The sequence below is a fragment of the Hordeum vulgare genome, chromosome 1H (assembly GCF_904849725.1).
Source record: "Hordeum vulgare subsp. vulgare chromosome 1H, MorexV3_pseudomolecules_assembly, whole genome shotgun sequence".
Lineage (NCBI taxonomy): Eukaryota > Viridiplantae > Streptophyta > Magnoliopsida > Poales > Poaceae > Hordeum > Hordeum vulgare.
The window spans coordinates 466,719,436-466,730,967 of record NC_058518.1 but is presented as its reverse complement, the minus strand read 5'-3'; the positions used below and the strand labels follow the sequence as shown (position 1 = coordinate 466,730,967).

General features: G+C 53.7%; 1 protein-coding gene across 1 annotated transcript; it reads left to right on the top strand.

The window, feature by feature from the left end:
• Nucleotides 1-5,706: 5,706 nt before the first annotated feature.
• LOC123415280 (protein OCTOPUS-like) lies at nt 5,707-8,216 on the top strand. Its single transcript, XM_045106729.1, has one exon. The coding sequence runs from the start codon at nt 6,020-6,022 to the stop codon at nt 7,991-7,993; it is 1,974 nt and encodes a 657-aa protein (XP_044962664.1). The 5' UTR covers nt 5,707-6,019; the 3' UTR covers nt 7,994-8,216.
• The last annotated feature ends 3,316 nt before the right edge of the window (nt 8,217-11,532 follow it).

Below are 11,532 nucleotides of genomic sequence, written 5' to 3'. Positions count from 1 at the left end.
TGCAGACATGACCGAGATTTGTCTCCGGCCAATAACCATCAGCGGGGTCTGGATACCCATGGTGGCTCCCACATGTTCCACGATAATCTCATCGTATGAACCACGATGTCAAGGATTCAATCAATCATGTATAGAGTTCCCTTTGTCTGTCGGTATAGAACTTGCCCGAGATTCGATCGTCGATATACCTATACCTTGTTCAATCTCATTACCGGAAGTCTCTTTACACGTTTTGTAGCACGTCATCCTGTGACTAACTCCTTAGTCACATTGAGCTCATGATGATGTTCTATCGAGTGGGCCCAGAGATACCTCTCCATCATACGGAGTGACAAATCCCGATCTCGATTCGTACCAACCCAACAGACACTTTCGGAGATACCCGTAGTGCACCTTTATAGTCACCCAATTACGTTGTGACGTTTGATACATCCAAAGAACTCCTACGATATCTGGGAGTTGCACAATCTCACGGTCGAAGGAAAATACACTTGACATTAGAAAAACTTTAGCATACGAACAACACGACCTAGTGCTATGCTTAGGATTGGGTCTTGTCCATCACATCATTCTCCCAATGATGTGATCGTGTTATCAATGACATCTAATGTCCATGATCAGGAAACCATGATCATCTATTGATCAACCAGCTAGCCAACTAGAGGCTTGCTAGGGACACATTGTGATCTATTTATTCACACATGTATTACTGCTTCGTGTTAATACAATTATAGCATGAACAATAGACAATTATCATGAACAAGGAAATATGATAATAACCATTTTATTATTGCATCTAGGTCATATTTCCAACAGTCTCCCACTTGCACTAGAGTCAATAATCGAGTTCCCATCACTATGTGATTGCAATGAATTCAACACCCATACGGTTCTGGGGTTCGATCATGTCTTCCTTGTGAGAGAGGTTTATAGTCAACGGGTCTGAACCTTTCAGATCCGTGTGTGCTTTACAAATCTCTACGTCATCCTATAGATGCTACTACGCCCATCTGGAACCATTCCAAATGATTGCTCCACTATACGAATCCGGTTTACTATTCATAGTCCTCCGGATTAGTGACAAAGCTTGCATCGACGTAACTCCTTTACGAAGAACTGTTTAATCACCTCCATAATTGAGAAAAAAACTTTAGTCCATTAGTTACTAAGGATAACTTTGACCACGGTCCAGTGATCCATTCCTGGATCACTCTTGTACCCCATGACTGACTCATGGCAAGACACGCTTTAGGTGCGGTACACAGGATAACATACTTATAGAGCCTACGGTTGATGCATATGGGACGACATTCGTCCTTTCTCTTTCTTCTGCCGTGGTCGGGCTTTGAGTCCTACTCAAATTTACACCTTACAACATAGCAAGAACTCCTTCTTTGCTGATCTATTTTGAACTCCTTCAAAAACTTGTCAAGGCATGCATTTCGTTGAAAGTTCCATTAAGCACTTTGATCTATCTTTATAGATCTTGATGCTCAACTCTCAAGTAGCTACATCTAGGTTTTCCTTTGAAAAAACTCCTTTCAAACAACCCTTTATGCTTTGCAGAAATTCTACATTATTTCCGATCAACAATATGTCAACCACATATATTCATCAAAAATTCTGTAGTGCTCCCACTCACTTCTTTGGAAATACAAGTTTCTCATAAACTTTATAAAACCAAAAACTTTGATCACCTCATCAAAGTGTATATTCCAACTCTGAGATGCTTGCTCCAGTCCATAGAAGGATCGCTGGAGCTTTGCATACTTGTTAGCACCCTTTTGGATCGATAAAATATTTTGGTTATATCACATACAACCTTTCCTCAAGGAAACCGTCGAGGAAACAATATTTTGACATCCTATCTGCAATATTTCATAAATGATGCAGCAACTGCTAACATAATTTCAACAGACTTTCAGCATCGCTACGAGTGAGAAAGTCTCATCGTAGTCAACTCTTTGAACTTTGTCGAAAACACCTTTGCGACAAGTCGAGCTTTCTTAATGTTGACTTTTCACCATCATCATCTGTCTTCCTTTTAAAGATCCATTCACAGTTAATAGTCTTATGACTATCAAGTGGTTCTTCCGAAGTCCATACTTTGTTTTTCGTACATGGATCCTCTCTCGGATTTCATGGCCTCTAGCCATTGGTCAGAATCCGGGCCCACCATTGCTTCTCCATATCTCGTGGGTTCATTGTTGTCCAACAACATGACCTCTAAGACAAGTTTACCATACCACTCTGTAGTAGTACGCATCCTTGTCCGCCTACGAGGGTTGTGGTAGTGACTTGATCCGAAACTTCATGATCACCATCATAAGCTTTCACTTCAATTTGATTTAGAGCTGCATCAAATGGATGTATAGACGACATTTCTAAACGGAGATTTAGAAGAAGATGTCTACATGAAACAACCCAAGGGTTTTATCATGGAAGGCAAGGAAAATATGGGATGCCGCCTAAAGAAATCCATTTATGGGCTAAGGCAAGCCTCTAGAGAGTGGTACATAAAGTTTAATGATACTATTAAAAGGTTTGGATTTCAAGAAAATGTTGAGGATAATTACATTTATGCAAAGTTTAAACATGGGAAATATATTTTCCTAATCTTGTATGTGGATGATAGCTTGCTTGCAAGCAATGGTATTAGTCTACTACAAGAGACAAAGAAGTTTTTATCCTCGAACTTCGACATGAAAGACCTTGGTGATGCATCATATGTTTTGGGCATCGAAAATCATCGAGACACGAAAAATGGAGTCTTAGGACTTTCACAGAAAGAAATATTTAGAGAAAGTTCTCCAAAAGTATAATATGCACAAGTTTAAAGCCACACCTGCTCCAATAGTCAAGGGCGATAGTTTTGGGAATCACCAATGTCCCAAGAATAAGTACGAGCTCGATGAAATGAAAACAGAACCGTATACTTCGGCTGTTGGAAGTTTACAGTATGCACAAGTGTGCATACGCCCTGACTTAGCGTTTATCACCAGGGTACTCGGTAGATATCAAGCAAATCCAGGCCAAGAGCACTGGAAGATGGCAAAGAAAGCTTTGCGTTATGTGCAAGGCACAAAAGAAATCATGCTAACATACAGGAGATCTGAGTCCCTAGAGATAAAAGGGTACTCACACGCAGATTTTGCGGGAGATAGAGATGATAGAAAATCCACGTCTGGGTACGTGTTCACTCTCGCAGGGGAGCTATTTCATGGAAAAGCTCCAAACAGACCATAGTTGCATCGTCCACGATGCAAGCAGAGGTCATAGCATGTTTTGAAGCCACCGGGCAGGTTATATGGTTAAAGAAGTTTATACCCGACTTGAAAGTGGTAGATTGTATTCACAAGCCACTAAAGATATACCGTGACAACCAGCCCGCAGTATTTTATGCTCACAACAACAAGTCCAGTAATGCTTCCAAGACAATAGATATAGAGTATTATGTTGTGAAAGATAAAATCCAGGATCAAACTATAAGTCTCGAGCATATAAGTACGAAGTATATGCTTGCGGATCCGCTAACGAAAGGCTTACCACACAGTGTGTTCAAGGAACACTTAGCCGGCATGGGTTTGATGAACAGCCTATGATTCCTGGATTATAAGAGGCCATAAGTAAATGAATTTGTTTCAAAACAAAAGTGTGTTGTAGCTGTATGGTTCTATCGGCAATTAAGCTGTGACGATGAGACATGCTCTACATGCTTACATGTGATGGAACAAATAAAATAGAAAGTATAAAGTCAAAAGTAAAAGTCGAGATCAAGGGGGAGAATGTTAGATTGATCTCTACCGCGTGGGCCCAACGGCCCACCGGGCCTTGATCTATGCGTCCTGATCGGGGGCGCCCAACCCATTATGGTTGGTGACCCCCTGTGACCCGCGCTATATAAAGGACGGTGAGGTGCCAGGGCACGAACTACAAGATTCGCCGTCGTCACACCCCTACGGTCCTACCCACATACCTATCCGATCTAGGTTAAGCGCGGTACTCACGGGAAGCTCCACCTACGCCACACCTTCCTTATCTGTCACAGCCGTCGGCACCACACCGATGGAGACCGGTAGGAGCTCATCCAGCTCAGGACAAGGTAAAACCGCGTGCTATACCGTGACTCATCTACCCTAATCAATCTATGGGTTCTATCAAGATATACTTCGCTCCTGATTTACATATTGGGCACTCAGATATACTTCCTATGTGACGATTTGCGAGCACAGTGAAACGTGGTATAGCATTATGCATGCAACGCCACAGGAAATTTTTTATCTTTACCGGTAGCTTCATACTCTATAACTTGTGCCAAATTAGATGTGATCTACATTTGGACAACTGGTGACCGAGATTTGATCGGTGATAGAGAGTGTTTATTTATTTGTTGGAAACATAATAGTCGCACATACGGTGTGGCTTAATCACATTCCCCACTGTATTGTATTGATGAATTGATGCCTCTCGATTGTAACTAGGGTCTATACCTTTTTGAATACAACTCTCTTTTAAAAATGCATGGTTTACGTATATTCATGAAAAATAAAAGCGAGACGACATCCGTCACTGCCCCTGTGATTCCTTTCATGCTCCATTTTCATATCCCTGGTTCTATTTGCATATCAATGCAGGTTATGAACACCCCATCAAGACTGGAGCACATCAAAAGCACGCTCCACATCGTGCCTATCACTCTTCTGCATTTGGGCAAACCTTTGGTTATGGTTTTCACAGTAGTGGACCACTGAGGATAGATACCACGAGCTAGATAATATCCCTTGTTGTAATGGTGGCCATTGATCTTAAAGTTGACTTTCGGGGAGTGGTCTTATGCAAGCTTTGCAAACACCACAGAACGCTGAAGAACACTAATATCATTCTGAGAACTAGCCATGCCGAAGAAAGAATACCATATCCAGAGATCTTGTGAAGCCGCAGCTTCAAGTATAACAGTGGAACCTTTCAGATGCCCCTTGTACTGTCCTTGCCAAGCAAATGGATTGTTCTTCTACTTTCACTGCATACAATCTATACTACCAAGCCAAGGCCGCTTCCTACTAATGTGTTCATGCACGACCAACGCAGTAGCCAGCTCTTCATCATCCGGTGATGAATCATAAACATGCGATGAGCAAATAAAGTTGTGAAAGAAAAACTCACCACTGCTATCCATTGTACCTTGCGAGCAATCCGTCGAACACCTTGCGGTCGTGCTGGCCGGAGTAGGTGGTGCACGTCATGCTCCCCTCGCAGGCGACGACAACCGACCGGAGTACGTGGTGCTGGAGGGAGCCCTGCGGCAACGAACAACCGGTCACAGGAGGTCTGGGACAGGGGGGGGGGGGGGGGGGGGGACGTCGACTGCCGTATCTACCTCTCCCACCGCCGACCAACGAGAACCCGGCCAAATGCTTTCCGAAAAGCCGGTGCGGATATAGCTATGGCATGACGTGGTGTTCGACGACCTGTGTGGAAGACGGCGCGACAAGGGAGGGTGGCGGCGGCGACAATGCCGGAGGGCCGAGGGAGGTAAAGAAAAAGAATAAGGGGGTATGTGTCCCCGACGAGCGGGAAATGGCAGGACAAGGATACGCGCCTCTCGCATGTCCGTTCGACCGCAAACTCGGTCCAAACTTAAACCGAGAATGGGTCGAAAATGATAGAAAACGGAAGTAGCCACGTTTGCTACCGCACGTTGAAAGGTTTGCTTTGTCCGTTTACCCTCGAACGGACGCGGACTGCGAGGATGAATCGCGAGTTGAAGTTGGCCTCAACGCTCGTCCGCTTCCTTTCACGTTCCAAGTTCATGTCCCTGGTTCTTTTCGTTCTCACCCTTTTACCTCGCACTACGTTCTAAAAAACGGCCCTCGAAGGCTTGAACCCGTCCAACCCACGCCCCCGTCATCACAGCAGCCACTACTCCAGGTACGGCGCGAGGCCAGAGCAGTGTACCACCCTGCCCGAGAAGCGTGATGGCGCGCTGCCCCTGCGACTACTGATGAGGTGAGCCGACGCAATGACGCTGCAGATGGAGCCGCCCCCGCCGCCGCCGCGGCGGTCCGTGTCGACGAGCTGCGACCTCCACCCGGAGGAGACCTTCACCGGGTTCTGCACCGCCTGCCTCCGCGAGCGCCTCGCCGGCCTCGAGGCCTCCGCGGCCGTGGCCGCCGCGCCGGGCCGCAAGTCCACCTCCGCCATCCGCTCGCTCTTCTCCAGGCCTTTCGCCGGCGGCGCGGCCCCGTCGGGATCCGGCGCCGCCCCGCCGGACCTTCGCCGCAGCAAGTCATTCTCCTGCGGGCGCGGGGGCGACCCGCTCTCCGCGGCCATCGCCGCCGGCGCGGAGGAGCCGCAGCGGTGGTCTTGCGACGTGCGCGGGCGCAGCACGCTCTGGGCGCTGTTCCACCAGGACGACCGCGAGCGCGTCCGCGACGGCACGGCGTTCGGCGCGTTCCCCGCCTCGTCCTCTGCCGCGGCCGCGGCGCTCCCCGCCGAAGTCCGTCATCTGCCACCGGGTCCACCGTGCGTCCCCGGGATCTTCTTGGAGGACGAGATCGTTATGTCAGAGAGCTCCGACGAGATAACTCCGGTGGTGGATCCCGTCTTGGTGGTCGGCACCTCGGGAGAGATGGAAACCGAAGCTTATGCGACTGGCGAGGTCAAGGCCATGAAGGATCACATAGATCTCGAGTCCTCGCAGCCCAAGAAGCCGCCGCCCATGGACCTGAAGGAAATCGCCGGGAGCTTCCGGCTCGCGGCCTCGGTCTTCAGCAAGAAGTGGCACAAGTGGAGGCGCAAGCAGAAGCTGAAGAAGGAGGAGTCAGCCGGCAGCAAGGCAGCGGCCGCGGCAATGCCGCCGTCTGAGAAGCCCTCGAAGCCGTCATTCCTTCGGCGGAGTCGACTTCGTGGGGAAGGCTGCTCAGAGTTCGCCGGAGGCCGTCGTTCGTGCGACACGGACCCAAGATTCTCCCTTGATGCTGGCCGCATGTCCGTCGACGATGCAGGCCTATCCTGGGACGGACCCCGTGCGTCCTGGGACGGCTACCTCTTCGGCGCCGGTGCCGGCATTGGCCTAGGCCGAGCGCCTCCGCCGATTTCACGGCTCCCGCCCATCCTCTCCGCGCTCGAGGACTCGCCTGCCGGTGTGGTGGAGCGCTCCGATGGCCAAATTCCAGTGGAAGACGACTCGCAGCCCGAGCCCGACGGCGACGCCAACACCCCCGGCGGCTCGGTACAGACGCGTGATTACTACATGGACACGTCGAGCCGGAGGCGCCGGAGCCTGGAGCGATCAAGCTCGGCGCTGAGAAGGTCGTTTGACGTGCCCGACACAAAGCCAGCGCCTGCAGCGGCCGCCATTACCAATGCCAAGGCGCCCCCCCTGATCGGGAGCTCAGAGTTCTACCACTTCCACCATGCCGAAGACCTGCTCGACCAGCGGTTCAGCTTCAACTCTCTCATCGAAGACTTCCCCGTGACCCTGGATGCCGCGTTCCCGGGCCCCGCCAAGAAACCACGGCGTCTGGGCAAGGCGTGGAGCCTCTGGGGCTTCATACACCGCAGGGCCACCGGCCGCCGGAACGGCCCGTCCGACGTCGCGGACCGGGCGTTCTCTGAGCCGTGGCCGGAGCTGCCCGTCCGCGGGTACAACAACGCCAGGATGCAGAGGTGCAGCAGCAACGCCAGCGCGCGCAGCTCCTTCAGCAGCAACAGCGCCGGCCTGGGCAGCTCGCGGCGCTGCTTCGTCGACGGCAACGGCAACGGACACGGCCACGCGAGCGTGAAGCGGCGACAAGAAGACCAGTGCGCGCTGGAGCGGAACCGCAGCGCTCGGTACTCGCCGGGGCACCACGCGGACAACGGCATGCTGCGGTTCTACCTGACGCCACTGCGGAGCGCCAGCGGCCGGCGCGGCACCAGCGGGCAGCCGGCCAACGGCGGCCGGCATCTGCGGTCGCAGTCGTTCGCGAGGAGCATGCTTCGGCTGTACTGAGACGTGAGGTCTGGTTTCACCTGACTAGTTGGGGTCGAATTGTTTATTTGCAGCAGCAGCAGCAGCAGTAGCTAAGTAAGATTTACCAGTAGTATTAAGGTCTAATTAAGGGCGATGGTATAGTCATAAATCCTTTTTTACATCCTTGTGTAGTGCAGTGCAGTGTTCCCCTCTGTCCATTTGGGGGGTTTGGATGGAACGAACGAACGGACGAGGTTTTATCTCTCTCTCTCTCATATATAATCGCTTGTTTGTCTCGCGGTGTTGCGTTGGTACCACTCGCTTCTGTTGCTCGCCGTCGGTAGCTAGCCATCCAATGTTCACCTCGGATTTGGACGGATGGAACCTCGAGGAAGCTTACAAATTCTAGTTCCAATGTCCACATGCTGTCACTTTGGTGCCCAAGTCTGGTGACGGGTCCTGCAGTCCTACTCTACTGCTGCAACTCCTCTGGGACTGGGAGGGACCGGCTTTGACAAAGACGAGCATCCGCACGTCGTAGTGCCTCTCGTTGTGGCGCTACGCCTCGCCCCGGCCGGTAGCCCCGCTACACGATCCATCGATCGACGGGTCCTTCAATCATGCACGGTTGCGCCGCCTCGTAAACTGCTAAAGGGAGGTGGGGTGCTCACCCACCCATGTTCTCGTGCCGCTGGTCCCTAGGCGCGCTCTGGGCCGGGGGCTCGCCCGCCGTCGCCGTGCCGGCCTGCTCCCGTATCGGCGGGCGGGCGCGCGCCCACGGGCACGAGCGCTGCCGCAGGCGCCCCGGCACGCCGTATTGTATTGCCGGCCCGAGGACACGGACGCGGCACCGGCACCTACGGTGGCGCCGCGCCGCGCGCCATGCTGGCCACGGCTGGTGCCGATCCTGGTCGGTTGGTTCGGACGCCGCGCACGGGGCCGATCGGGATTCTGATTTGGTCGACACGGGCTCTACCTATTTTTTTACAACGTATTACTCTAGTCATAATAATCAGCGCGGCGCCGGCCGGATCTGGATGGACGTGGGATCGCCTTGGACGCGCGATCACGGGCATGTGCACGAGGAACCACAAGGGCGAGGAGGTTGGTTCTTCAATAGGGTTTGCTCGAGGCACAGCTGCGCGGCGTGATTACATTTTGCTACTACTCCCCGACAAGCTCCTCATGCTACGGATTGTTTGCTTGCACAAATCATGTTTATGAAATCACCAACTTGGAGTACGCTGGTTAATTTGCGTTTCTACTACTCTCTTTTGTCCCGGGCGATTGAGCCATCGGGCCACGTGATATAGAGCTTGTCTCTCACGGCGGAATGAATGGGCGAGCACATCGAATGTACGTGAGCTGCTAAAGTGGCAGGCCACGCCAGGCCTGTACTGCGCGTCGCTTCTGATCCAGCTGTTAAGTCGCGCATTCATGGCTCTGGTAGCCGCAGCCCGCAGTGAAGGCGAGCACGCGAAGCCAACTCGAGTAGTGGTGGTGGCGGCATGATCATGACGCGAGCTTACGGCGATCGTCATTGGCCCTGTTTGGACTGTTTGGATACACTAGCCTGGCTAGAGGTTAGAGTTAGTTTCTAACTTTAGACTAACTCTGAACTAGCTCTAGCCTTTGGTGGTGTTTGGATACAAGAGTTAGTTTGACAAAAAATATATTTTTTTAATCATTTGACCCTTTTAACCAGGATTTGTTGTGGCCGGCTCTTGTGTGGCCTCCTTCCACTCACAAATGATATTAAAATCATCTTTGCAAATCAAATATCCAAAATATGATAAATTTTATTTTGTTCATACAAATAAGGCGTCCCACAGGTGGGGGCTGGTGGGGGCGTCGACAGGCGGTGGCGGGGGCGGCGTCGGCAGGCGGTGGCGGGGGCGGCGGCAGGCGGGGGCGAGCAGCGGGCGGCTGCGCGGCGAGCAGCGGCGGCCAGGGCGAGCGCGGGCGGCTGGGAGCGCGGCGGCAGGCGGTGGCGAGCGCGACGGCAGGCGGTGGCGAGCAGCGGGCGGCTGCGCGGCGAGCAGCGGGCGGCTGGGAGCGCGGCGGCAGGCGGTGGCGAGCGCGACGGCAGGCGGTGGCGAGCAGCGGGCGGCTGCGCGGCGAGCAGCGGGCGGCTGGGAGCGCGGCGGCAGGCGGCGAGCAGCGGGCGGCTGCGCGGCGAGCAGCGGCGGCCGGGGCGAGCGCGGGCGGCTGAGAGCGCGGCGAGCAGCGGCGGCAGGCGGTGGCGAGCAGCGGGCGGCTGCGCGGCGAGCAGCGGGCGGCTGGGAGCGCGGCGGCAGGCGGCGAGCAGCGGGCGGCTGCGCGGCGAGCAGCGGCGACCGGGGCGAGCGCGGGCGGCTGAGAGCGCGGCGAGCAGCGGCGGCAGGCGGTGGCGAGCAGCGGGCGGCTGGGAGCGCGGCGGCAGGCGGCGAGCAGCGGCGGCCGGGGCGAGCGCGGGCGGCTGGGAGCGCGGCGAGCAGCGGCGGCTGGGGAGCGCGGCGAGCAGCGGCGAGCGCGAGCGGCTGGGGCGAGCGCCGGCGACGGGGGCTGGGGCGAGCGCGGGCGACGGGGGCTGGGGCGACGGGGCTGGATGCGGGAGGATGGGAAAGGATAAGATGCGGCAGGATGGTATTTTTTTTTACTGGTATACCCCAACTAGCTCCAATTAGCACCCCTTCTGAGGGATAGTTTTTTTGGTGGGTTAGATGGAATCTAACCCAAACTAGCACAGCTGTTTGGATACTTTGAGGGTTAGTCCAGCTCCAACTAGCTCCAACTAGCTCTAGCAGTGGGATCCAAACAGGGCCAGAGTTAGATTCTAACCCTCAACTAACCCTGAACTAACTCTAACCCAAGAGGTGTTTGGATGAGAGGGTTAGATTGACAATAAATGCCCTTTCTCAATCATTTGGTTACTTTTGTCCATATTCACTTCCGAATTTGGTGTGGCCGATCGTTGTGTGGCCGGCAGGGCGCGACGGGGCGGGGCGGGGCGGCCCGGCGGCGGGGCGCGGCGGGGCGGGGCGGGCCGCGGCAGGGCACAGCGGCCGGCGGCTGGGGCGCGGCGGGGCGGGGGCGGGCGGCCCGGCGGCGGGGAAGGGCGGGCCGCGGCAGGGCGCAGCGGCCGGCGGCTGGGAGGGCGACGGGAGGGACAGCGACGGGAGGGACGGGGGGTTGGTGGAATCTGGTGCGGGCTGGATGCAGTAGCAAGTGAATTTTTTTTCTTTTTTTTGTCCCCACCTAACTCTAACCCAAAAAAGCACTTCTTGGGTGGGTTAGAGTTTTTGGGTGGTTAGATGCATCTAACCCAATCTAACCCTACCTGTTTGGATTTTTGAGGGTTAGATAGCTCAACTCTAACCCAATCTAACACTAACCCTAGGATCCAAACAGGGCCATTGTTAGATTTTCGTCCACACGATCATCCTACAGCTCAACTAGTTGTACACGTATAAGTTGACTTGACGTATACGAACTAGCTATAGCACTCGATATCTCGCCGAAGCTCACACAAACACCGGGACCAGAACACACGCGCACGAACGCAGTAATACAAAGATGACCAGAGACATATGTCGTGA

Coding starts and splice junctions, on each gene's coding strand:
- LOC123415280 (XM_045106729.1), top strand. CDS start 6,020: ATGACGCTGCAGATGGAGCCGCCCCCGCCGCCGCCGCGGCGGTCCGTG.